The sequence below is a fragment of the Melanotaenia boesemani genome, chromosome 20, assembly GCF_017639745.1.
Source record: "Melanotaenia boesemani isolate fMelBoe1 chromosome 20, fMelBoe1.pri, whole genome shotgun sequence".
Classification (NCBI taxonomy): Eukaryota; Metazoa; Chordata; class Actinopteri; order Atheriniformes; family Melanotaeniidae; genus Melanotaenia; species Melanotaenia boesemani.
The window spans coordinates 13,272,400-13,297,030 of NC_055701.1; the positions used below are offsets into that span (position 1 = coordinate 13,272,400).

Consider the following 24,631-nt stretch of genomic DNA (forward strand, 5'->3'; position numbering starts at 1 on the left):
CTTAGAAACACAAGTAAAAAAATTACATAAATGAGACACGTTTCCATCTCACTGTTTGTTTTCTACTGAAAGAGAGGGTTTATGGTTATTTTTTTAATTAATTGCATCTAAATTAAGCAAAACACATACAAAACACAATTTGACTAAAACATTATCACAGTTATGTCGGGCCTTTATTGAACACACAAATCACATACTAAAAAAACGAGCTATTTTGACAGAAGTCACCTCCGTTTATCCTTACTCTTCTACTTTAGAAATAAAAAATGTTTATCTATGCAAGGAACAGTCAATTGGCATGGGTATGCCCCTGCTAATAGACTGTTACATGGATTCAGGTTACCACCACTTCCACTGCTTTATACACTCACCACTGAAAAACCCTGAGTTGGTTGGCCTGATCTGCCAACTCTTCATTAAACTGGTATAGACTGATTTTCAAAGACCTTTTTGGTCTGCTTCCTCCCTGCCTCTGTGTAGCTTCAATAAAAGTCTGATGGTCCTTATGCTCTGTGTTCTGGTGTTTATAACGAGTGGGAAAGTAGCATTTCAGCATTGTGTTCCCTCAGATTAGAACAGTCTAACACCTCAAAACTTTGAAATAGTGTCTCTTTTAATCACTCTAAATCTATATTTCAAGCCCCAGAGATCCAATGATTGACCTGTCACTTTAGCTCATTTTTCACATTGGTTGAATCTTTAGTTTGTCATATTTTGTTTTTTATTGTAACTATGCTTTTAGCTGTTACATGCTTTTAACTGATTCTTGTTTATGCATTGTGCTGTTGCTTTTTTTTTGTTTGGCCTTGACTTCCTTGAAAAAGAGTTTTGTGATCTCAGTAGGACCTTCCTGGTTAAAGACTGGCTGAATAAATAATAAATACTGTCTTAGTTTATCATTGTTGTTGAGCTGTGGACTTGAGGGTTTCGTAATCAAACAAGAAAGATGATGCAAAGAATAAGCACTTATTGATACATTAGAAAATTCTATTACAAAAAAATGAAATCAAATGCCTATTTTTGTCATCAGATCATTTTGCACACTGCCACATACAGAGCTTATAAGCAGGAGAGATTTAGTTAGAGTGAAATCAGTCAAAGGCCCACAATTCGCCATGTTTAATTAAGCAGTGTTTAGTCAAAAAAAACAAAACAAAAAGACTAAATGGGATTAAGCATAAGCAAACAATAACCACATTTCCATTCACTTGCAAAGGAAATTTGTGACAATAGTTTTAAAATCTGTGAAAAATAAGTCTTAATCACACAGATTTCATTCACTTTATTTCTTCAAATCTTCCAAATTTTCTATAAAATGTCAGTCAAAATCTGGGTATTTACTTATTACACCAGCAGAATTCCCATATCCATATTTACCACAACTTAAACTAATCTCAAATTACACACATAGGTTTTGTACTAACAAGACCTGCTTTAAATTGCACCCATTATGTTTGCAATGAACTATGCAAATATGGTGCATACCGACAGCCATAACATGAAAAGAAGGGAGTTAAGAAGTCCAGATTTCCTTGACACCATTAGTAATCCTCACAGGAATTAAGAGTGGAGAAACCTGTTATCCAATAACTGTAGACAAAGGCTATGTGAGGAAATCTGGTTAATGAAAACAAGCCATTATCACTTTTCAAATATTAAGAAAATCAGCAACAAACAAAATTGCAATTTTATATCATTACTACAATCACTTCCTACAATCAATTACTACATTGAATTTAAACTTCAGAGAAATTCAGATGAACTTCAAGCTAACATTGACCCCTTAATGGCTGAATTTATTTAAATTGTATAAAAACAAAATAAATACAGGAAAAAAATTTTTATTAAGATTTGATCTACTTTGGCCTGATTGCTTCTTGTATTAACAACAAATAAATAAACAGGGAGACAGTAATGTTTTGGTGTACTGCTGTAATCTGCGTTGTGACTCAGATTAGAAAATAAGTAAATATAATCTTTGTGGATTACATTTTAAAACACATGTAATTAGACAAAGTTATATTTGCAGTGATTACTTACATTTTAAGTAAATTAATGATAAATTATGCTTTCAAATAAGTAAATATGACATGCACATGTTCTTTGACAAGAATACCTAAATTTTCTGCGGGATTATGAATAACATTTTCCAAACCACTAAACAGTTACATAAATTTGTTCTGACATGTTTTATTTTTTCATGGGTCTGATGTTGTTGCAAGGCAGCATGATTCTGGCAAGACCATGTCAGAAACCCCCTTCCAAGCCAAATCTAGTAAAGCCACACATCAAGCAACACCAGTATTAAATACGTAAGGATCCATATTTTACTTTTTAAAATCTTATATTTTCTATTTCAAAAGAGTAAAGAATAAACATTTAAAGTGATCAAAACTGTGGTTTTGAATGAATTCATAAGTAGTCAAATTAGATAAAACAACCAGCCAACCAACCAAACAAACAAACAAAAAAACAAACAAACAAACAAAAAACAATCCAATGGATTATAGTTATAACAAAAAATGCCATTTAAGCAGTATTTCGTTGGTTAAGTGACCAGTTTAAATAATCTGGTCAAACCCTGCGCCATGCTACATTTCTTTCTCTTTTGCAAGATAGGGAAACATTTCTACATGAGTATGACTTAACGAACGCACATTTATGATATTGTGTGCAAGTTTTCATATTTTAGAGCTCAGTTTGTTGTGTAATGCCTTCCGCGCGTGCGTGTGTAGCAGCCCGCGCAGCCACAACTCTTAAGGAATGATGTCATGTTTTCGAATACGCAGCCTGTAACATCCGGGTCCTGTCTCTGTGGCTCTGTGCTCCTCAGCAGCTAACGTTAGCTAGCAAACTGTGAAGCTGTCAAGTGGAGAGGCTGGGGCAGACGTTTCAGCTTCCCCCTGGCTTGGCTGCACAAAGCTTCGGCCCCCAGACCACTCACGAAATTAGGGCATTGTTTAGCTCGCCAGCTGAGATAATGTAATGCATCACGGGCGCACGAAAACAGGGACCTCCGTATTTACACAGTTTATATGCACTGTTGAGTGACGACTGCTTACTGCAAGCTAACAGGCTAGATAGCTTAGCTAAACCACCGCATACCCCCATATATCGTCGTTGTACACCCAGTGGTGAGAACTGCTGATAGTCGGTCCCTGCCCCTGCCTCAGATTGCCTAGCTGTCAACTGGTATTTTGGCCTTGTGGTAAGTCATTAAATGTTTACTATTTGGCAAACAACTGTTGAGTATAGCTGAGTAGTTAGCTACCCTAGCTGAGATAGCAATATCAATAGTATATTAGCAAGGCCGATGGCTTTACTTGCTTCAATATTTCGGTAGCACAACATGGTAGAGAAGGCCTGTCAAAGCTAGCTGTGAGGGACAAGGGTCAAGGCCCGCAATTAGGATAGGCTGTTTATCTGAGTAATAGTCTTGACTTGGTACAGCTCTAACTCTCCTCTCAAATTTAACAACCTATATGATCCTAAATGGTGTATGATGAGTCCTAAACTAGGTCCTTCAACGTTAGCTTTAATGTCGGATTTAACATGTTCTCTGTTTTAATATTGTTACCGAAGACCTGGTCCGTCAGGTAGCTTGCTTTTGGTTAGTAACAATTTCGACAACTTATTTTATCCGAGTTACCATCAAGTTTTCCGAGTTGCAAAGATGAGATAATTTTATTGGTATATTAAGATACAAATAAACACCTTTATTGTATCTGAGAACATTTGGTGTTAAACTTGAACAGTCAGTGGCTTTAGGGCGTTTCAATTTGATCAAGACACGCAGCGTTCCTAATAAGTAGCCAAAATGTGTACACAGGTCTACTATTTTTAGACTTAGCAGGGGTCTGAACACAACTCCAAGATGCTAATGTTATGCCAAAAATGGATGTACTTGGTGTCTGCTTAAACCCAGGTGATATAATCAGCGTGCCCTTCTGTTTATCCCATACACACATTGAGTATTAATCTTGTGTTCCCCTAAATAAGGTTTTCTTAAATGATTAGTATTTTTCAAATCTGACCTTGTGTTTTAATATTTTGCCAGTGACTATTTTCTGTCTTTACAAGAAAGATAAATGACAACATACCAAACTTCCATTTTTAAACATGACTTTTTAATAGAAAATTAAACTATATCCTGATGGTTAATGATTTAAACAGTTTTTAAATCTCCACCAGTTTACAGGACCTTCTCAAAAAAGAAGAAGAAGAAAAAAAAACAAAAAACGCTCAAAATCAATTGTTCAGCATTGCTGGACAGATATTTTTGTACAAATGAAAATTAACTGACCATTAATTTCAGCATAGCCCAGAATATATAACATAAGCACTTAAAATGGATTCTTCTTTTTACATTAGCACTTTGTCCCTTCATTCTTGGCTGTCAGCCAGCAGAATAATAATACTATACAACTGTAAAAAGCGAAGGACAACTTTTATTTTTCTTAAATAAAAATTAGGCAGTAGCTCGTTGTATTCTTCTAAAAACAGCAGTTGTGGAAATGTGAGCCTTATATCCAGGAAGGGTTTTAGAAAAGTGTAGTACACATGAAGGAGTAAGACTAGAAGAAGGATTTTTTTTTCCTTCTAGTACCTCATATACCTTATCACGTGTACTTGCCGTGAGAATGTTCTGTGCTAGGGAGATGTTGGTTTGTGTGTGACTGCATTGCTATCTGTGTCTGTGTACATTTGAATCATCCTGTTGCTTCTGTGCAAGTTTGACCGCAGATTGATCAGTCAAACACAGTTCATGGCTGGTATAGCTGAACTAAAAATGATAAACATCACACTTTTTCTTTCTTTTTTTTTTTTATAGTGTAGATGTGTTTGAGTATGTTAGAGACTTGTTATTCTTTTCATATAGTTTATGACAATCTCCAAAAGCATTTCTTTCTCAGTCTCTTTCTGTTTTGATTTTTGTTACAGGCTGTTAGAGGGACACAATGGGTGCATTTCTGGACAAACCAAAGATGGAAAAGTACAATTCCCACGGTGATGGTAACAACCTGAGGTATGGACTGAGCAGCATGCAGGGTTGGCGGGTTGAGATGGAAGATGCACACACAGCAGTAATTGGTCTGCCTCATGGGCTCGACCTCTGGTCATTCTTTGCTGTTTATGATGGGCATGCCGGCTCTCAGGTGGCCAAATACTGCTGTGAGCATCTACTGGAGCACATCACTAGCAACTCAGACTTCCAGAGTGCTCTACAGGAGGACACCTCTGTGGAGAGTGTGAAGAATGGGATCCGCACAGGATTCTTGCAGATTGATGAACACATGCGAACCATCTCAGAGAAGAAGCATGGTGTGGACCGCAGTGGCTCTACTGCAGTAGGTGTGATGATTTCTCCAAGCCATATCTACTTTATCAACTGTGGCGACTCACGGGGGCTCCTCAGCAGGGGTGGAGCTGTGCACTTCTTCACACAGGATCACAAACCCAGCAACCCACTGGAGAAGGAAAGGATCCAGAATGCTGGTGGCTCAGTCATGATCCAGCGAGTTAATGGGTCTCTAGCTGTATCTCGAGCTCTGGGAGACTTCGACTACAAGTGTGTGCATGGAAAAGGCCCTACAGAGCAGCTTGTTTCTCCTGAGCCTGAAGTGTATGCTATAGAGAGATGCGAGGGGGAAGATGAATTTATTATACTAGCTTGTGATGGCATCTGGGATGTCATGGCCAATGAAGAACTGTGTGACTTTGTGAGGTCAAGGCTAGAGGTCACAGATGATCTTGAAAAAGTCAGCAATGAAATTGTTGACACCTGCTTGTACAAGGTATGATGTGTCATCAGAAAGCACAATGGCATGTTGATACAGTGGTTTGTATGATAGGTGATTACATTGCGTCTGTTTTTTGTTCTTTATTTTTTCACAGGGAAGCCGTGATAACATGAGTGTTGTGTTAATCTGTTTTCCTGGGGCCCCAAAGGTATCTCCAGAAGCAGTAAAGCGGGAAGCTGAGCTGGACAAATATCTGGAGGCCAGAGTAGAAGGTAGGGGAAGAAAAATGACTTTTTTTTATTTCAGTTAACATTCAGGCTTATTGGAAAAACAATTATGTAGATGCTTACATGCCACATCTGTGAGTGAACAGCAGACTGAATGATCTAAATAGACAGCTGTTTACATTTTTACTTTATCCATTTATTTAACCAGGCCGGACAGATTAAGAACAAATTATCTAAAAATGCAGCCTGTCATATGGGAAGTCGAGCAAACAGTATTCCTGATGTTCTGATTTTACCCAATACCATACAATGTTTTTCTTATTTACTCCTTCACATACACATGCATACACTCATACAGCAATTCTTTTTCCATATGGAGTATTCGCCCTGTTACATAAAGAAATGCTTTGTAAAAGTAGCTGAAAAATGAAATGAAGTGAATTCAAGCTTAATGTTTGTTTGCTTTCAGGTGCACAGACTGATGTGCTTTGTACTTCAATGATTTTTATTTTAAGGAAAAAAATTCCTCCATTCAAAAATGAAAGTCAAATTCATAGCAAATGAAAAACAATCAAATTCCTATTTTTAATTATTTTTTCCTGTCGCTCACACACATCACGTGATAGTAAAGTGAAATGGTCTTCGCTGACAACAGTTCAGCAAATAAGTGACACACAGAAATGACATGATTTACAAATGCACGCTGTTCTGTAACTTAAAATCTAAAGAGCTAATATTTGTAATATACTCATTTTTTAAATATTTTTTGATATTGTATAAATAATGTGTTAATGTGTAATAAGAGTGACACCTCTGATGAAGACGGAAGACTACCGTCAAAACATGTCAGGTAGGGTTAAAACAAAACTAAGTGTGTGATAGCATAAGAAATAAATAAGATAAATTCAATATCGATTAAAAAAAACTGGAGATCGATTTTTTTACATGTCCTCTTTTCTTGTAACATGACCCTACTCCAGGGTCCAAAATTAACACTCGCCAGGTGCCAAATGCAAGTAAATTTTTCGTTTGGCGAGTAAATCTCAGAGGGCTATCCGCCAAATTGCGAGTAAATGTTTGTACCAAATTAGTCATGTTTTTTTTCTTTTGGTGGCTTTCTTCTTTATGTTTCTATGCTGTCTGTATGTATGAACGACGCGCACGTACACAAACACGCACTGACGCAAACACTCACAAGTGACACTGGAATGCGCACTGTTTCAGTTCTGTTTACCGTTTAGTTCAGGCTAATTAAGAAGGGTAAATATGTGGAGATTTTTAGCAGGAGCCGGCCAGCTTTCCAAAAGAAAGCATGGTGAACTGGAGGATAAATCGGCAGGGCTTACAGCCCCAACCAGAAAGTTCAGTGAAAAGTGATGCTTTGGATATAGCGACGCCTTCTGTCTGCTTCATGGCCCGGTTCCGGTCGCTTCTCACACACTGACTGTAGGCGGTAACACACCTGTGCGTGCCACGCTGTCAGCACAGCAGCACTCTGTTGGACGTGATGTTAGCCTGTTAGCTTAGCTTAGTTGTTTTCAACCTGAAGGGTGACGACAGCTGCATAACGGGTGTGACGTGACTCTGCGAGACTACGAACAGCTGTCAACCGATTAACTTATCAATATAATAATAATGATACATATTTATAATTATATTCAGTATTACTGATTTGTCATGAATCGGATCAGTAAGCTTTAAATTTATTATCAATTTTTGTTAAGTTTAATTTTTAAACAGTTAAAAAGAAAAATCAGAGTATGATCACACCAAGGCTGTAATGGTGTGGCACAAGGACTGTTAGGAGCAGGAGGCCAGACTTCACGGACTGTGTAAAAGCACTAGTAGAGAGGGAGGAGTCTGATTAGGTTTTAGTTAATGAATTTAGATGTTAACACTTCATCAAATAAAACCATTTTTCTTGTTGCCTTTGTTTAATGTTGCTGTGACTTCCACTTTCAGTTTGGATACAACACAACATAGTATTATAGAAAATAACATGTGCGTAGAGGTATGTGTGTGTAAAATAATTTAATAATTTGGCCAGTAAAAAAATGTTTGGCCGGTGGATTTTTTTCATCTACAGGCCAGCTTGGCCGGTTAGTCAAAAAGTTAATTTGGGACACTGCCCTACTCCCGTGTGACTTACCGAGGGTTGACGAGATCAACATAAATTAATATCACTGCCATGTATGTGCTTGTATTCTCTTTGTGTGGAAGTTTTTTCTTTGGTGATTGAAAAAGATACTAATTCAATGAATAAATGATTCAAGTGAGGCCAATTAAATGGCAGAACAGCACACTTAACTCTCACTAGCACCCCTAAGCACTATTGTTTATATTATCAACAATTTCTCAGGAGCGGTAGTGTGTAACTGTAGGGTAAATCAATAGCTTACCCTTTTGGTGATATACAAAAGTTTTCCAGGCATTTATATCCCATCCAGGAGGTTCACAATCCTTCTGCAAAAAGTAATGTTTATACTGAGACACCACATGGTAAACCCACAATGGGTGATCAATAATAACACAGTTATCTGTCACATTTGTAAAAAAAAAAGATAAAGATCCCTCCTACGTTGTCAACTGACCTCTGTTTTGACCCGGAAATTGTAATGAATGTACTTTCTGTCAAACCTCTGACCAATCAGATAACTTAAATTGACAGTAATGTCTAATCAGGAGAAGCCAAAGATCAACAAGTGATAAGAAAATTATGTATATAAAGAACTAAAATAATGGTCTTCTATTGCTGGCGAACACCCGCTTGTACTCTTCAACTGTGTCTAGCTGATCAGGGCATAGCCATTCAGATTTCTATTTCCCAAGGAGAAATGGCTCTCTAATTGGACCCAAAAACAGCTGGGTTTGCCTCTGAACTTATTATGAAGACTGACACAATTCCTGTCATTTATCAGGGAGATGCTGCATGTATGACAGGACATGTTTTTTTGTCTCACACGCATTTGCAACTTGTGCTGCTAGGGAAAAAGCCAAGGGCATCCCCACCAGCAACCAACTGCAAACTGTCTGTATTTCCAGGCTGCATTAGTTGAGTCATGTAACACACTCTTGTGCTACATGACTCAAAACTACAGGGGAGCAAGCTTCATCAAGGGGAGGCTGGTGCACCCTGCGCCAGACTTCATTCATAGCTGAGAGAGAAGTGGCTGTGCTCTGGAGCGTCTCCTGAATTGCTGACTGGCTCGCTTTCTAGGGCAAAAAGATGACACCTGTGCAGTAAGCCCATAATTCAGGCACTCTGGCACTGAGTGTGAGTTAGCTGTTCTGATCATTACTTTATTGCTGTTTGTTGTTGCCAGTATGAGCTGCCATAGTTAATTTTACAAAGTTTCATATGGCAGTGGCTGAACTGCAGGTGGTTTTCATTAGCATATTCAGAGATCCACGCTCACTTGATAAGGAAAAAGTTGGAGAGTCATACACCATGCAAAAATAATTCCACAGGTTTTTTAATTATTTTTTAAATTAAGTTTATTTTTATTCTTCACCTTAAACACATTAGGTAACTTTCCAACCTTAAAGCTCTGCAGGCTGGACTCATTTGATGACATGTGACATCTATTATGTGCATTTCTGGAGCTGTTGCTGCCCTGCAGCATCCCAAGAAGCTGCACAACACAACTTTTTCTTCTGGGGCTCTGCGTGACATTGCAACCAAGTTTCACTTTACACGCTTTGGCACACGCTAGCAAGCAGATATAAACACACCGGCACTTTTGAATGTACATTTTGGCAAAGAGGTGCACAGACAATATGATGTTATTTATATTATTTAGAATATATATTGGTAGAGGAGTATATGGCAATTACCCTGCCATTGTATTGGCGTTTACCCTAATATATTAGTAGGGGAAATACTGGATATTTATTGGCTTTAGTTACAATAAGTTTTAATGAAAACACAAGACATTTGTGGACAGTAATTAGTGCTGTAAGTGCTGCACTGGAGCTGCAAGAGTGCACAGCTTACTGCACAGAAATATTGACCAACCTTAATGTCTCTCATGGAGGGTCTGAAAACTGACAGCCTTGACTCATAGACAAAAACTGATAACGATCAACATTACTTGTCTGTATAACAGTTTGCAGCTCCTGCGTAGTCCCACTAATCGGGCTGACTTCTGTAGTCAAAAATTATTAAAATAAGCTAATTGTCTCAAAGTCATTATTATTAGAAACTGTGGTCCATCACTAATGCTTTTCGTTGATGTTGCAGCTTATAGGCTGCATCCCATCGAGGTAGTTATAGCCCTCAGGGTACTGAAAGTTAACAAACTCCTACTGCCAGTGGGAAAGGATGGAATTTACTTACTTTAGCAGAAATGCCCAAGTTTAAATTAATTTAAACACACAACCTATGGTGCCAGAACATGAAAATATTTTAATGCCCATATATACATAGATGATTTTAGAAACACTCAAATAATTTCTTTAAAATATTCCTATTCAAATTTTGTTTTCTAACAGAGATCATCAAGAAGCAGGGAGATGAAGGTGCTCCGGATTTGGTCCATGTTATGAGAACATTAGCATCTGAGAGCATCCCAAACCTCCCTCCTGGTGGAGAGCTGGCAAGCAAGTAAGTTACCCTTGTTAGACTGGATGGCAATCTCATTTTGACATTAGCAGATTTTTCTTAAGATGACTGGAAGCTTAACTGTCATTTTAATTTTTGTAAAAATGAACATTTATAGTTTGTATATTTTCTTTTTTTTTTTTTTTTTCCTCTTTTTTTCTCAGACGAAGTGTTATTGAAGCGGTGTACAACAAACTTAACCCATACCGAAGTGATGACACAGTAAGTATTCAGCTGGTCTTTGTTTTCTGTTTGATCTGCTCTGTTTGGCATGTGGATGGTTTGATGTGTAACCAGGAAATTTCAACTAATCTTTTGCATGTTATTTTTATCCAGAAAGATAGATAAATAATAAAAAAAGGTGACATTCTTCAAAATACATTGGTTGAATGAATATATATTGAATCTGCAATAACATGACTTGTCCAAAATGTCTTTTTACCTGACGTTTGCCTTAATTAGATTTTGCAAAATTCCTAATATTATTTGATTTAATTTTGACAAAAGACTAATTTATGTGTCACTTTTTCAGAATCCCGTGTTTCATGCCAGCTGATGATGTATTTTTATTTACTGGTTTTTCCTTAAATCAAAATTTCCTACTAAGTGACATTGTCATGTGTTCCTAAATAAAAATGGCATTCTCTTCATTCTGGTAGAAAAGAAAAACACTTGCTTATTGCTTACTGGTATGCAAACAGACCAGGAAGCTGTTGCTTCTGCCTAGTCAGATGTCATGCCTTTAAAATTTAAGATGGCTAACTAAATCAGACATATTTGAACTGTTTTCTTAAAAAATAAAGGATTTATACCTGTATATAACAGACTTCCTCCAATACACATGGACACAGAAAATATAAAATTATTGCACGTCTGTTCATAATAATTTAAAATGTATATAATGCTAAATTCAACCCTTTTGAATGACTATTTATTTTTAAGACTTATTGCAGCGTTTTTATTTTAAGATAAAGCATTAAATTCAATTGAATTTAACTAAATGTAATGATGTAGAAACATTATTTGTAACATAATTTCCTCGTTCCAGACCAACACTTCATAATTAGAGCTGATGCCTTTACAGAGTTTAAAAATGGAAAAAGGAATGTGTTCCAAAAAACAGTCTGTGACGATATTCATTATGCTTGTAGTACATACTAGTGATATTCATATAGTATATATATTGAAATGTAAAAGTTATAGACACACTCAAACCAAACAGTTTTAGGGGCTTGCGGAGGAGCTCCCCTAGGAACTGAGGAGCTCCTCTAAGAACAACACACTTTAAGTGCCTTTTCTGTGGTTGCATCCCCGTGTATAAAAGTATTAAATTCAAATGAATATAATTCCTCTATATGAGCTCAGAACAGTGCCCTGAAAAAGTACTCATCCCTTTTGGCATTTTTCCTGTTTTGTTGCCTCACAGCTTGGAAATAAGATGGACTTATTTGGGGTTTGTATCATATGATCAACATACTTTACCAGTCAAAAGTTTGGACACATTTACCCATTCATTTTGAAAAGTAGATCTGTCCAAACTTAAATGGGACTGTATGTTCAATTTCAAATTGGCTATTTTCAATTGAGAAATTAACAAGGAATATTGCAAAACAAATTAACTAATTTGATTGTGTATAAATGTGATGAATGGGTTCCGCTGCTGTACACCAGTCTTTAAATCATTCAACAGACTCAATCAGATTTAAGTCTGGAATGTAAGTAGACCATTACAAGACACTGAAGCGCTTCCCATCGAATCACAAGCCTGTTGTTTTAGCATTGTGCTCAGGGTTGTTGTGCTGAAAGCATGATGCTGCCACCACCATGCATCCCTATTGGGACAGTGGTTTGTGAAACGCGTTGTATTTTTCTTTGATTGAAAATTTTAGTCACAGCTAACCGGAGTTTAGGTCTTGAAATTAAACTTTTTAATTTTCCAATAGCCAAGGTCATTTGTTCACACTCGTTAAGGGTCGTTATATTAAGTGTCGCTGACTCACCTGGCCATTGTGTGGATTGTTCAAGTCATTGTCACCTGTGAGTTGTTTACCTGCTTGACTGAGACTGTCTCAGTCATAAGCTCCAGTGTATGAATTGTTCTGAAACTGTGATCACTTTAATAACACTAAGCTGAAACTCCCCACTGACTAGTTAAAAGCTGAAGATTTTCAGATGAGAGGTGAAACGAGGCCAGTTGCTTTTATTCAAGTTCTTAGAATTAAATGATCACATTTGTTTTTACTTACTCAGACAACTGTGTGGGACTTTCCACTTCTACAAACAGAGTTTAGTTGCCTGGGCCAGCAGGCAATCCTGGATTGTCTTGTTTCACATGTTTGGAGACTCTCAGATAGACCTGAATGATATGGAAAAAAAAAAAAAAATCTAATTGCAATTTTTTTTTCCCTGACCAATATTTAGATTGCGATTTGGTTTGCAATTTAAATTTTTAAACTCCAGCTTCTGTACAGTGCAGAAATATTTTCTTTGTGATGTGGAGGATTTTCACATGATATCAAAATATGAACAGCTCTATATTTTAACAAGGACATAAAGTTTAGATATGAATGGCTTCACTTGCCAACTGCAAGATGCAACCTGTGGCCAAAACACTGAAGTCTGGAGGTTACATTTCCTTTAGAACAGGTTTATACTTTTTCCTTGTTGTAAAAAGGAAACGGTGATGTTATTTATCTTATTTACAACGCAGCTTCTCATTTCTCTGCATAATTTCTGTACTGCACAGAGTTTCATCCCAATGCCACACACAGAGACAGGTGTGTGTACACTCCACCCAGCAAAGAACGAATATCGGACAACAATATGATGCTTCAACCACCTAAAATTAGGAAAACATCCTGCGTTTGATGAAGTTTAACTTCATGTCCATCATGGAGACCCAGTTGATAAAGCTGAATCTACCATCACTGTAGGAATTTCTAAGTCATATTATTGTTTAAAATGGCTCCAAGATTCTTTGTAGGTTTTATTAATGTCTCTTTATCTGAGATCTGAACTTTAAAATACTTAGAGCGTCTCCACTTGGTAAAACCATCTTTTATTCACTTCATCAGGACATCTCAGAAGTTGGACTCTTTTTCTGTCCTCTGTGTTTTGCTTTGTTTTTTTTGTCTCAGCGTTTCAGTACATTGTGGGAAATCAGTCCTCATCTTCGCCTCATTCTATTAAAAGGTGTTGAGTCTCAACTGGAAAACCAAGAATAGGAGGAAGAGTTAACTCACACTTTCTCCTCAGTTTTGCACAAACACCCCTCTCACCACCTGTGAAAGAGTGGATAATATTAAGCAAATGTAGGCGATGAAATGCAGCACAAATCTCTTACAAACATACAGTGGTAGGAAAGTGTTTGTCCCCTTCTTGCTATTCTTATTTTTTTTGCATGTGTGTTGCACTTAAATGTTTCAGATCAAACCAATTTAAATATTAGTTCAAAACAACACAAGTAAACCTAAAAATGCTGTTTTTAAATGGTTTTTATTAAAGGAGAAAAAATCCAAACCTACATGGCCCTGTGTGGAAAAAGTGATTGCCCCCTAAACCTAATACCTGGTTGGGCCACCCTTAGCAGGAACAACTGCAATCAAGTGTTAACGATAACTTGCAATGAGTCTTTCAGCGCTGTGGAGGTATTGTGGCCCACTCATCTTTGCAAAATTGTTGTAATTCAGCCACACTGGAGGGTTTTCAAGCATGAACTGTGTTTTTAAGGTCATGTCAATAAGATTATTGTGGTTTTCATTGATTTGTAACTTGGTTTGCTGCTGTATTGGCCAGGACACTCTTGTAAATTATATTTTTAATCTCAGTGAGGTTTTTCCTGGTTAAATATAAAAAATAAAATTCAGTTCAGAACTTTGATTAGACCACTCCAAAGTTTTCATTTTGTTTTTCGTCCACTGTTCAGAGGTGGACATGCTGGTGTGTTTTGGATCATTGTCCTGCTGCAGAACCCAAGTTTGTTTTAGCTTGAGGTCACAGACAGACAACCGGACTTTCTCCTTCAGGATTTTTTGGTAGGCAGCAGAATTCATGGTTCCATTTATCACACCAAGTCCTTCAGGTCCTCAAACTGCAAAACAGTCCCAGACCATCACACTACCACCACCATATTTTACTGATGGTATGATGTTATTTTTCTGAAATGTGTTAATTTTACGCCAGCTGTAATGGGACTGTAAAGGTTTAACTTTTGTCTCATCATTCCATAGAGCATTTTCCCAAAAGTCTTGGGGATCATAAAGATGTTTTCTGGCAAAATTGAGACAAGCCTTAATGTTCTTTTTGTTCAGCAGTGGTTTTCGTCTTGGAACTCTGCCATGCAGGCCAGTTTTTGCCCAGTCTCCTTCTTATGGTGAAGTCATGAATACTGACCTTAATTGGTCTGCAGTTCTTTGGATGATGTTGTGGGGTCTTTTGTGACCTCTTGGATGAGTCGTCGCTGCATTCTTGGGCTAATTTTGGTCGGACAGCCACTCCTGGGAAGGCTCACCACTGTTCCATGTTTTCACTATTTGTGGAGAATAGCTTTCACTGTGGTTCACTGGAGCCCCAAAGCTTTAGAAATGGCTTTATAACATCCTCCAGACTGAAATAACGCCATTTCTTTTTCATTTTTCCCGAATTTCTTTGGATCTCTGCATGATGTCTAGCTTTTTGAGGATAATTTGATCTACTTCAGTTTCTTAGGTAGGTACTATTTAAGTGATTTCTTGATTGATATCAGGTGTGGCAGTAATCGGGCCTGGGTGTGGCTGGAGAAATTGAACTCAGGTGTGAAACCACAGTTCTGTTTTAACAGGATGGTAATCACTTTTTCACAAAGGCCATGTAGGTTTGGATTTTTCTTTCTTCCTTAATAATTAAAACTTTTATTTAAAAACTGCATTTTGTGTTTCTTTGTGTTGTCTTTGACTATTTAAATTAGTTTGATCTAAAACATTTAAGTGAAACAAATATGAAAAACAAAACAAAACAATTATTTAAAAAAAAAAAAAGAGGGGAGAAAACATTTTTTTCACACTGCTGTATTTGAGACTCAGCTCAGAATCAGGGTGGATGGATTTTTTAAAACTCAAAAGAGGACCCTACTGTTGCCAAAACAAACAAAAAAAAAGACCTTCTGAAGTGAGTAGATTCATAATGTGGATGCTGCAGGTTTGAAATCAGGTGTAATATGTAAATCGCGCTGTTTGCGATTTTTGCTAATCACAAACATCTTAAATCTTAAACAGTTAATCATTCTACCTTACTGTCAGAGGCCCTTCTGTGAACTCCAAACATGCCTTCATGCTTTTCTTATTTATTTATTTATTTTAATGTAGGCATTACTTACTTCTCCATAAAGACCATCTTTGTGGCGTGTATGGCCTGACATGGTCATTAGTCTGTACAGACATTAGAGTTGCTGCTATGAAGCTTTGCAGCTTCTTCAGGATTACCTTGTGATCAATACCCTTCTTGTTGAGTCTCTTAGTTGTGGAGGTCTTTGTGATGCAGTAATTCTTCAGTTTTAATTAAACAATGGCTAGACTGGTTCTTAAGGGGATATTTAAAGCTTTAAAATAAACTACCCTAACCTAACCTGTTTGTTAATCTGGCCTTTGTCCTTTATGGTGCTGTTTGCATAGTGTTGCTGCAAACTCTAGGGCCTTTCACAACACGTACAATTATGTAAAACTTGTGTTACACACAGGTTAGTTTAACTGACTTCTGTGACTTTGGGGAGTAATTATCTGCGCCAGATTTGAAGTGTGACGTCAAAGGAGTTTTTTATTTATTTATTTTTTCTGAATTTTTAGATGTTTAAAAATGTTTTTTTCTTTCACGTTTATCAGCTTAAAAAGTTTTATATTGTTTCATTTTATATATATATATATATATATATATATATATATATATATATATATATATATATATATATATACATAAAAGCCACTGAAATGAAAAGTAACAATGCAACAACACAGGAAAACAACTGAAGTGCAAGAGTGAGAATGAGATGCTTTTTCATGGTAGTGTAAATCCTGAGCTTTACTATTGGTCTGCCCTATTGGGTTTTGTTTATTTTTTAATGGTAAGGGTAATGTCATATTGATAATGGTTTATTTATGTTTATAATTTTATATATATATATTTTGCAGAGGGTTTCGACTGCATTCAACCTTTCAGCTTAACACTGTGCGTTTGCTAAACTTGATCACCTTAGAGCCGGGTTACTCAATCTGGTCCTATGAAAGCTGCAATCTAGCAGGTTGGAGCACGGATACATGGAAAACCTGCTGGATTGCGGCTCTCGTAGGACCAGACTGCGTTAGCGTTACAACTGAGTGTTTGGAAAAACTCTTACTTTGAGGTAGGACCTAAAAAAAAAAAAAAAAACCTTACAAAAGGAGTTAATTAACTGTGTTAAGCCGTAGATTGTGTACTGTAGGGAGAAAAAGAAGCTAGGGAGGACCTTCTAAAAGTTATTAGAGCTATCAAAAGTTTTCTCCTATCTAAATAGACCTGTTTTTACCTTAAAATCACATTTTTCAAGACCTATTTAGTATTTGTCCACAGTAACATTAGCTGACTCTGCACCACTTCCTGCCAAGCTGAGACGTCTTTTTTGCTCCTTGTGCTGTAGACAGTCTTGACAATTTTATTCTTGGTTAAAATGTTTTGGAGAAAAAAGAAATTTACCATCAGCGTTCATCAGTCAACATGTACACACATTATGACTTTTCAGTATTGACCAGTTTAATGCTTTAATATCTGCAAACCATTAAAGGTTTTAGCAAATTCATTTTCTTGTTCATTGAAGATGTGTATAATTTTAAAAGTATCCTTGAGTGAGGCATCTCTCATTTCAATTACATCTGTTGCTTTGTCTAAATGGTCCTTGTTACCATGGGCCAACCTTTTAATCTTAACTGGTTCCTTTGTGAGGATAGACGTCTCTTTGTAAAGTTTTTGTAATATGTAATGAAATTCTGGTGTTTTATTTTTTTATGAATTTATTTTTGCTATGCTTTTATTGTATAAACGTAAACTAAGGAGATTTTTTTTACATATACACATGCATTAGATCTGGGCTATTCAGCTCCGGTAAATGAGGGCCACTGTCCTGCAGCTTGTAGATGCTTTCCTGCTCCAACACGCTTGTCTTAAATGAAATAGATCCAACTGGATAATAAGTTCTACACAATGACCCATTAATTTGAGTCAGGTGTGTCGAAGCAAGGAAGCAGCCTGCAGAATTTTGGGCCTCGAGGGCCAGGTTTAAGTAGCCTTGTATTAGATTAGTCAGCCGGATGCTTCTGCTGTGTTCAGTTTGTGTAATCTTTAACTTAGGTGATCCTGTAGTTCGCATTACCACAGGGCTGGATCATGTGGACAATTTTTTGAAATAGCTCCAATAACAACAGCTTTAAGGATAAGGAGAGATTCCATTTCACTGTTACAATTTCACTGTTCACACAACAAACATCTTTATTGCATCATAATTTGCAGTACATCCTCTTGGAAAAATATTTAATCAAACTAATTGAATAATCTGTATATTCTTTAGATGTTCGTTCATCAGTCAGCAGCCAATTTGCCAACAGTTCAGTCCCTGTTCATATGTAATGTATGAAAGCAGATATTTAATTTCAAGAAATTTGTTTATTTAAATTACAAAGCTTCCCAGTTTACCCTCCAACTATAACAAACATTATAGACGTATAAATTCAGTTAAAATAAAAAAAGTTGAATTAGGATTATACAATGTAGCTAAGGATATGAAAATTATAATAAACAGTAACAGTTTATTCAATTTAGTGTATTTTGCATCTGCAGGTACTGTTAAAGCCCCTCCTTCTAACACACACACCATAATTTCTAGTTTTACAGGAGCATAATTGAAGATGTTAAAAGAAAATGATGTGACTCTTATTTCTTTTAAGTCTTAAGTCAGATGCTGAAACCTGTGCAGCTCTTGAGGGTGATCTCACAGCCAGAGTCTGAAGGGTTTTTCCTTCCTCTCCTCTCTTATCAAGGACTCTGCGTCCACAGACGACATGTGGTAACACAACCTCCTACCACTAACACAGCATAGAGTTTACAAACCACCATCCTCTCAAGACCCACAGCAACTCAGCTCAGCAGCCTGTTTCTCCGTCACTCTGAGCTTTTGGTTTCTAAGAAGGGAATTTCATGGGAGGAGGAGAAGGAGTTGCATGCACACAAACCTGGAATAGTGCAGCACCAGTCCACTCTGGAGTTCAGGATCCCCATCGTCTTGTTCCTCCCCTTCCCCTTATGTCCACTTCCATAATATTCTCCTCTAAAGTAACCCACAAGTGAGTCCACAAGTTTTGCTTTTTGTTAAATAATCGGCTTATGTAGTATTTTTTTTTTCTGTAGTTAATTTGATTCACATTTCCTTGTGTGTTTATATATTTCTGTTTTTGTGAAGTGCAATTGTCCTGTACAAACAGCCTGTATTTAATGCAGCTTGATTTTAAGTTAAAAAAATGAAAGAAATGGAAAAAGAGAACCTTTTTATGCACTATCTGCCTTCTCCTGCTTTTCTGAAAATCTAACAAATGTCTATCCAGTCAATATTACTGCTTGTCCTCCAGGCACAATGTCTCTGATATTTTGCTTTTTTTGTCTTATTTTTTCCCCAGTTAGTCTATGCTCCTTTTTATGAAAACGGGTAAATTGTATAGTTGACAGCACAGTAAGCTCTCTATATCAAACCATTTAAATTCTAATTATTTTTTTCCCTGTGCTTTAACGTGTATTTTCCTTTTGTAAGTGGTTTTATGTACATGCTCAAATTATAATGATAGCAATTTGACAGTATGAAGTGGAAATGTATTTTTCCATTGTGGAGGTATTTGTTAAGTCCCAGGTTATCATGTTTGTCTGTGCAAATAGATACTTGCAAGCATGTGTGGGTGCTTGTGTGTTTGTATGTGCGCACTAATGTCGGTGAAAGCATAGATCTATTTGTGCAATTCTCTAATTAGCATAGGTGGTTCACACAACAAACCAGACTAGAGTTAAAGGGAATTGCCCTCCCTATATTTACCCCTTCTTTTTTTCCCCAGCCAGTGTTCCACATTGACCCAACAAAGGCTTTCACTGCTTCTAACTCAAAACAGCTTAGGAAAGTAACATAGACCTGCTCGGATTCTGTTAGAACTTCGAATGAACCCGACAAGATAAATTTAAGACGGATCTATAATGATTTGCAGCTTGTCAGGTGTTTACTAGTTTACTCATCCATTGTGTCATATTTAAATATTAATTTCTGAATATACAATAAGACCACTGTAGGTGCCATATTTTATTTTTTTTAATAATATTTTTAGCTTTATTACAGCCTATGCCAATTTTCTTTTTCACAAGATTCAGTTTTTTTATGTGGTACAGATAGATTTTAGGTTCTGCATCTGGTGATTTAACATGAGAGGTGCACTGAATATTTTAGAAAGCAAATTTCTGATCAGCTATCTGGAATGATTAGAAATTATTGGCTCTGATACTTATAAAGCAACTTTATTTACATGATTTCAAGCATTCAAAGCTAGATAAAATGCATCTCGTGGTTGCAAAGCATCTTTTTATTCTTAACAGGTTTGCTTTACTTAAAGCTCTGTTCCCCACAACACAAGCCACAGCACAGTGTTTGCTGCTATAGTCTAGGATCTGTGGGTTCATATTTAAAAAAAATTTTTAAATTAAATTTCCCCTTAGAAAAGCTAGTCGCGAGATCTGTAAATGACACACACGGTAGATGTATTTCTTCAAGAGAAATTATTTTATTTTTCTGCCTTTTTGTCTTGCATTAAATTTGTATATATTTCTGGCCTTTTTTTTTTTTTTTAGTGAATAAATCATTTCACTAGTTAATTTTTTGTCATTGACAAAATGTAATTCTGTTGTCTTCATGGTTAGATTTTGATTTTTTTTTTTTTTTTTTTTTTTTGCAAACAAGTTTCTCTTGTCACTTTTTAGGAGTTCCATATATTTAATCATGTACTAAATTATTAAGTTGACAAAAAGACAATCCTATCTTTTCCACTACGTTTAGGTCTGTGGTGGATAGCTTGTAAATCTTTAGAAAGGAGAAAAAAGAGAGAAAAAAAAAACGATAAAAAAAGAGAGAGACTCCAACTTAGACTGTAATCCTAAAATAGCTGCTTTCTAATATGCTTTTGTGGCAAAAATGCCAAAGACCCATTATCTCAGATTTGATAGTCTGAAGGAGAACTTCAGAGTATCCCTGATAAAGAAGAAGAACTTTTAATTTCCAGTTAGTTGGCTTTAGAGGCACTCTGTGGTGTTTTTCTCTCCACAAGCACATACACAATAATTAATGTGCAGGATAAGTGCATAAGGTAATATGAAAATTGCTTTGCTGACTGCAGAGGGCACTAGTGTGAATATCAACAGGTGGCGTCAGGGTAGCTTAGCAGAGGATTGCTGAAGTAAATAAGGCTGAATAGGCATGTTTAAAGGGCTGGTTTAATAAACAAAAAGGGATCTATGGAGATTTCATGTATAATGTGAAAAATTAATTGGTCTAAAAGGGGGGAAAACAGATTTCTAAGAATGTGAAGACTCCACAGAGTATCTTTAATCATTCATCCAACACAACCTGAATGTCATCACTAAAGATGCTGAAGTGATAACTGACTCCAGGCTTCGGACACATTCCCTCAATATAAAGTTAATTACAATAAAAGTGCAACGTTTTGGTTTATAACCACAAAATTGTATTTATACCACAGTTCCTTTCCCTTGTACCCATACTGTACTTAGATCACATTAAACACGTCAATTTGTTCTCACTGTGTTTGAGCAAAGGAAACTTTATTGTACATAAAAAGCTTTTTTTTTCCCCATTTTGTTTTTGTTTTTTTTTTTTAGTTGGGAAGTTATTTTGCTTTGCATAGCTTGTATTTAAATGCACTAAATGTCTCTTATCTAACATTGGTAAGCACTCAGCTGCTTGCTGCAAAGCTTGTAGGTATTGATGGCCCTGAAAGCAATGATTGTTTTTTATTTTCTTTTATTCTTGTTTTTCCCCTAAGTGTTAATGAGGGGCAAACATATTTCTTTCAATGTTGAAGCAGTTTAAAACCTCATAACCTGTAGTGTCCTAATTATTTTGGTATAGACAGTTTTGGATCGATGATGTAACCCTTTCAGTGATGCTGGTTGATTACCCATTTTTATAACGGACTCATTCCACAAAATACGAAATGTAGAAATTAGCTTTGTAATTTTGAAAATTTGCTCTGTTTCAAATACTGACAGTGGGTTTACTGTGATTTGTCCACATGTGGGTGTTTCATGGAAATTGTGTAAAAATTCCATTGCATCCTTATTAGTCCCCTCTCAACTGAACAAAATATTATCCCTAGCATATGTTTAGTTTTTTAAGAACTGAAATACCTCAATCATTCTCCCTACAACCTATATTTTAACACTGGTATATAAAAAGGAGACATTATTCCCCTTTACAGTGTTTGACTATATTGTACTAATGCTAACAAAACAAGAAGTGCTTCAAAAAGCTAGAGAAAATGACAACTTATTTTAGTAACTAGGAACACTATCCGCTTTGTCCTTTTAAAGGTCCCTTCACCTCCAACGATACCCTCCGACATTCACCCGAGTATTTTCACCTACTTGTCCACTTGTGTGACGCTCATTTAGTTCACATCTGTAATTGTATTGAGAGTTCAGGGTTGTAGAAATGTGAGTTGTGTGAGGAAAACACTGATCAGCCACAACGTTAAAGCCACCTGCCTGATGATATAGGTGTCCCCCTTGTGGCGGCTGGGCCTGGGGCCATTGGATCCTTTGGGTTCGTGTCAGGGTCTGGGAAGTTTTTAAGAAGAGTCAGCGGCTGATCCTGAGCAGGGTTTTCTTTTTTGTTTTGTTTTTTTTAACAGGGGCATTGCTCTGCATCAGGGAGAGCTGTTGATAGTGGAAAATGTGCTTGTTCTTTAGTAGTGTTTAGGTGGGTGGTACAGTAGCATCCACATGTATGTGAGGACCCAGGACCCCCCAAAAAAACATGGCTTTGTAATTAGGTGATTAAGGGTATTCACTTCACCTGTTTGTGGTTTTATCGTTGTAGCTGATTGGTGTAAGTGTGGCTAAATGATAATAGTCATATGCACTGATCATCTGTTTAATCAGCTTTTTTCTTTCAGAAAAATTATTGTAGAAAAGGAAAAAAAAAAGAATATAGAGCTATTTACAGAGTTACCTTTGGTTGCCTGGAATGCATCCTGTATATTCTTGTATTGAGGACTACCTAGCAGAAGTTAGAGATTTAAAATGCTTGCGCCCTCATGTACATATTGATGTACCTCAGTTGTGGCGTTTACTGTGTGACCCTTAGCAGTGGTGGTTTATTCGTCCCCTTACAGGGTGACCCGAGCCTCACTTTGCTGACCTTTTTCAGCTCATGAATAAGCTCACCGATTTGCCTTACCCGATCTCATGTTGCCCCCTAAAGTACTTACCCAACAAAACACTATGAGGATGAGTAATGCTGCTGACAGAACGCTCTCACAGACTGAAATCTTTGTCTATTTTAAGGTACGTAAGCTATCAACAGTGACTTTGTCCTGTTTGTTACACGGTACAACTTTTTCCCATCTCACCATATTTAATCTCAATCTTGAAAGCTTATTTGATTTCCACTGCAGATGATGTCATATGTTTTAACAAATCCAAGTTTTAACATGGTAACCTTGTAAGCATTCAAAATGTGCATACATACATTAATGTCTGCTCTATTTATGATTACATTCAAGAATAGCTTTAGAGTGCTGTAGTTAAGTATTGTCAATGTTGATTCAAATGCATCTCAGAGGCCTCTGTGAGTGATTTTACAAAGTTCAATAACTGTATATTTTGTATTATGTTCTAGCTCCAAAGGAATGGCAGAAAAAAAAGAAATGTTAAAAAAAGAGAAAGCTTTGTTCCCTGAACTAAATTGTACTTTTTGTGTTGTCGATTGAACAAATTGCATTCCTTGCTTGTGAATAGATGCATTTTCTCCCTGCTCCTTAAATTTTCTCCTTCTTTCCTTCCTTTCTTTCATTTTTTAGCCATTGAAGTTTGAATAAAATTTCTAGTTTGCAGAATGTATTACTAAATAAATGGGTTGTCATCTTGTACCTCTCATTTTATCACTTTTTTTCTGCCTCTTGCCAAGTGAAACTTTATGCGACTGTGACAGGTAAAATAGTTTTACAGTCAAAACCTTATTATGTTACTACAGCTATTAAAGGCTGAAAGGAAGCTCAGAAATGGCACTCCAGGCGTTGGAAAATGAGCCTGATAAAATTGGCATATGAACCACCCTGTTAAGTTGAAGATCAGGGAAAAGGAAAAAAAGCAAGGTAGTCATAATTGTGTTTGATGCTCTGCAAACATTTTCTCATCCAGATGTAGTATTTGAGGATTCCATAATTCCTCCCCAACAGCTGTACTTGTTAAATGACCTCCAGATGTCGCGCACTATGATTTTAAAGAAAATCTGATCCTAAGCTCTGATGTCATCTTACATTTTCAGTCCCTGATGTTAACTTTGTGCTTCAGTTTGTAAATGATCATTAACAAACCACCATTTTAAGCATGTTTTAAGCCTCATGATAGTAACCTGGTGTCAGTATCAGAACTGTGTTTGTCTCCCTCTTTTTTTCTTTGCCAGCATGTGGCGAGTGCATGTAAGGGGCTCGAGCTCAGAAGGGGTCAGGGCAGTCTACGGCCACTGGGATTAAGAAACAAGGGAGGGATTACTTTAAATGTCAACATAATGTCATGAGTTGTGCCAGAAGGTCAAACGTTCAAATGGTGCTCAGTGGCAAGCAGTTAATAGATCAGGTGCAATTTGGATTGTTGTGGTTCCTGTGATGAATTGACAAATATATGAAAATCGGCTATATTTTAGACTGATTTTGTGTAAAGATCTTGAAGCAAGAGCATTATAAAGACTTTTTCATTTTAGAAATTTATTGCTTACATTTATTATACATGCAACTCCT

At 36.6% G+C, this 24,631-nt stretch overlaps 1 protein-coding gene across 2 annotated transcripts; it reads left to right on the forward strand.

Moving 5' to 3' along the window:
• The first annotated feature begins 2,802 nt into the window (after positions 1–2,802).
• Positions 2,803–23,761, forward strand: ppm1aa (protein phosphatase, Mg2+/Mn2+ dependent, 1Aa). 2 transcript variants are annotated; one of them, XM_041972181.1, is made up of 6 exons: positions 2,803–3,208; positions 4,942–5,795; positions 5,896–6,013; positions 10,460–10,571; positions 10,733–10,790; positions 18,515–23,761. In XM_041972181.1, exons 2-6 carry the CDS (start codon positions 4,959–4,961, stop codon positions 18,518–18,520), a joined length of 1,131 nt encoding a protein of 376 aa, XP_041828115.1. In that variant the 5' UTR covers positions 2,803–3,208; positions 4,942–4,958; the 3' UTR covers positions 18,521–23,761. The 2 variants fall into 2 exon arrangements, with proteins under 2 accessions (XP_041828115.1, XP_041828114.1); XM_041972180.1 differs by having other exon boundaries at positions 2,804–3,208; positions 18,608–23,761.
• Positions 23,762–24,631: the final 870 nt, after the last annotated feature.

What these genes read in the sequence shown, in the direction of transcription:
- ppm1aa (XM_041972180.1), top strand. Translation starts at nt 4,959, where the DNA reads ATGGGTGCATTTCTGGACAAACCAAAGATGGAAAAGTACAATTCCCAC. An exon ending in TTGACACCTGCTTGTACAAG is followed by an intron (nt 5,796 to 5,895) that starts GTATGATGTGTC and finishes ATTTTTTCACAG; the next exon opens with GGAAGCCGTGATAACATGAG. An exon ending in CATACCGAAGTGATGACACA is followed by an intron (nt 10,791 to 18,607) that starts GTAAGTATTCAG and finishes TCTCTTATCAAG; the next exon opens with GACTCTGCGTCCACAGACGA.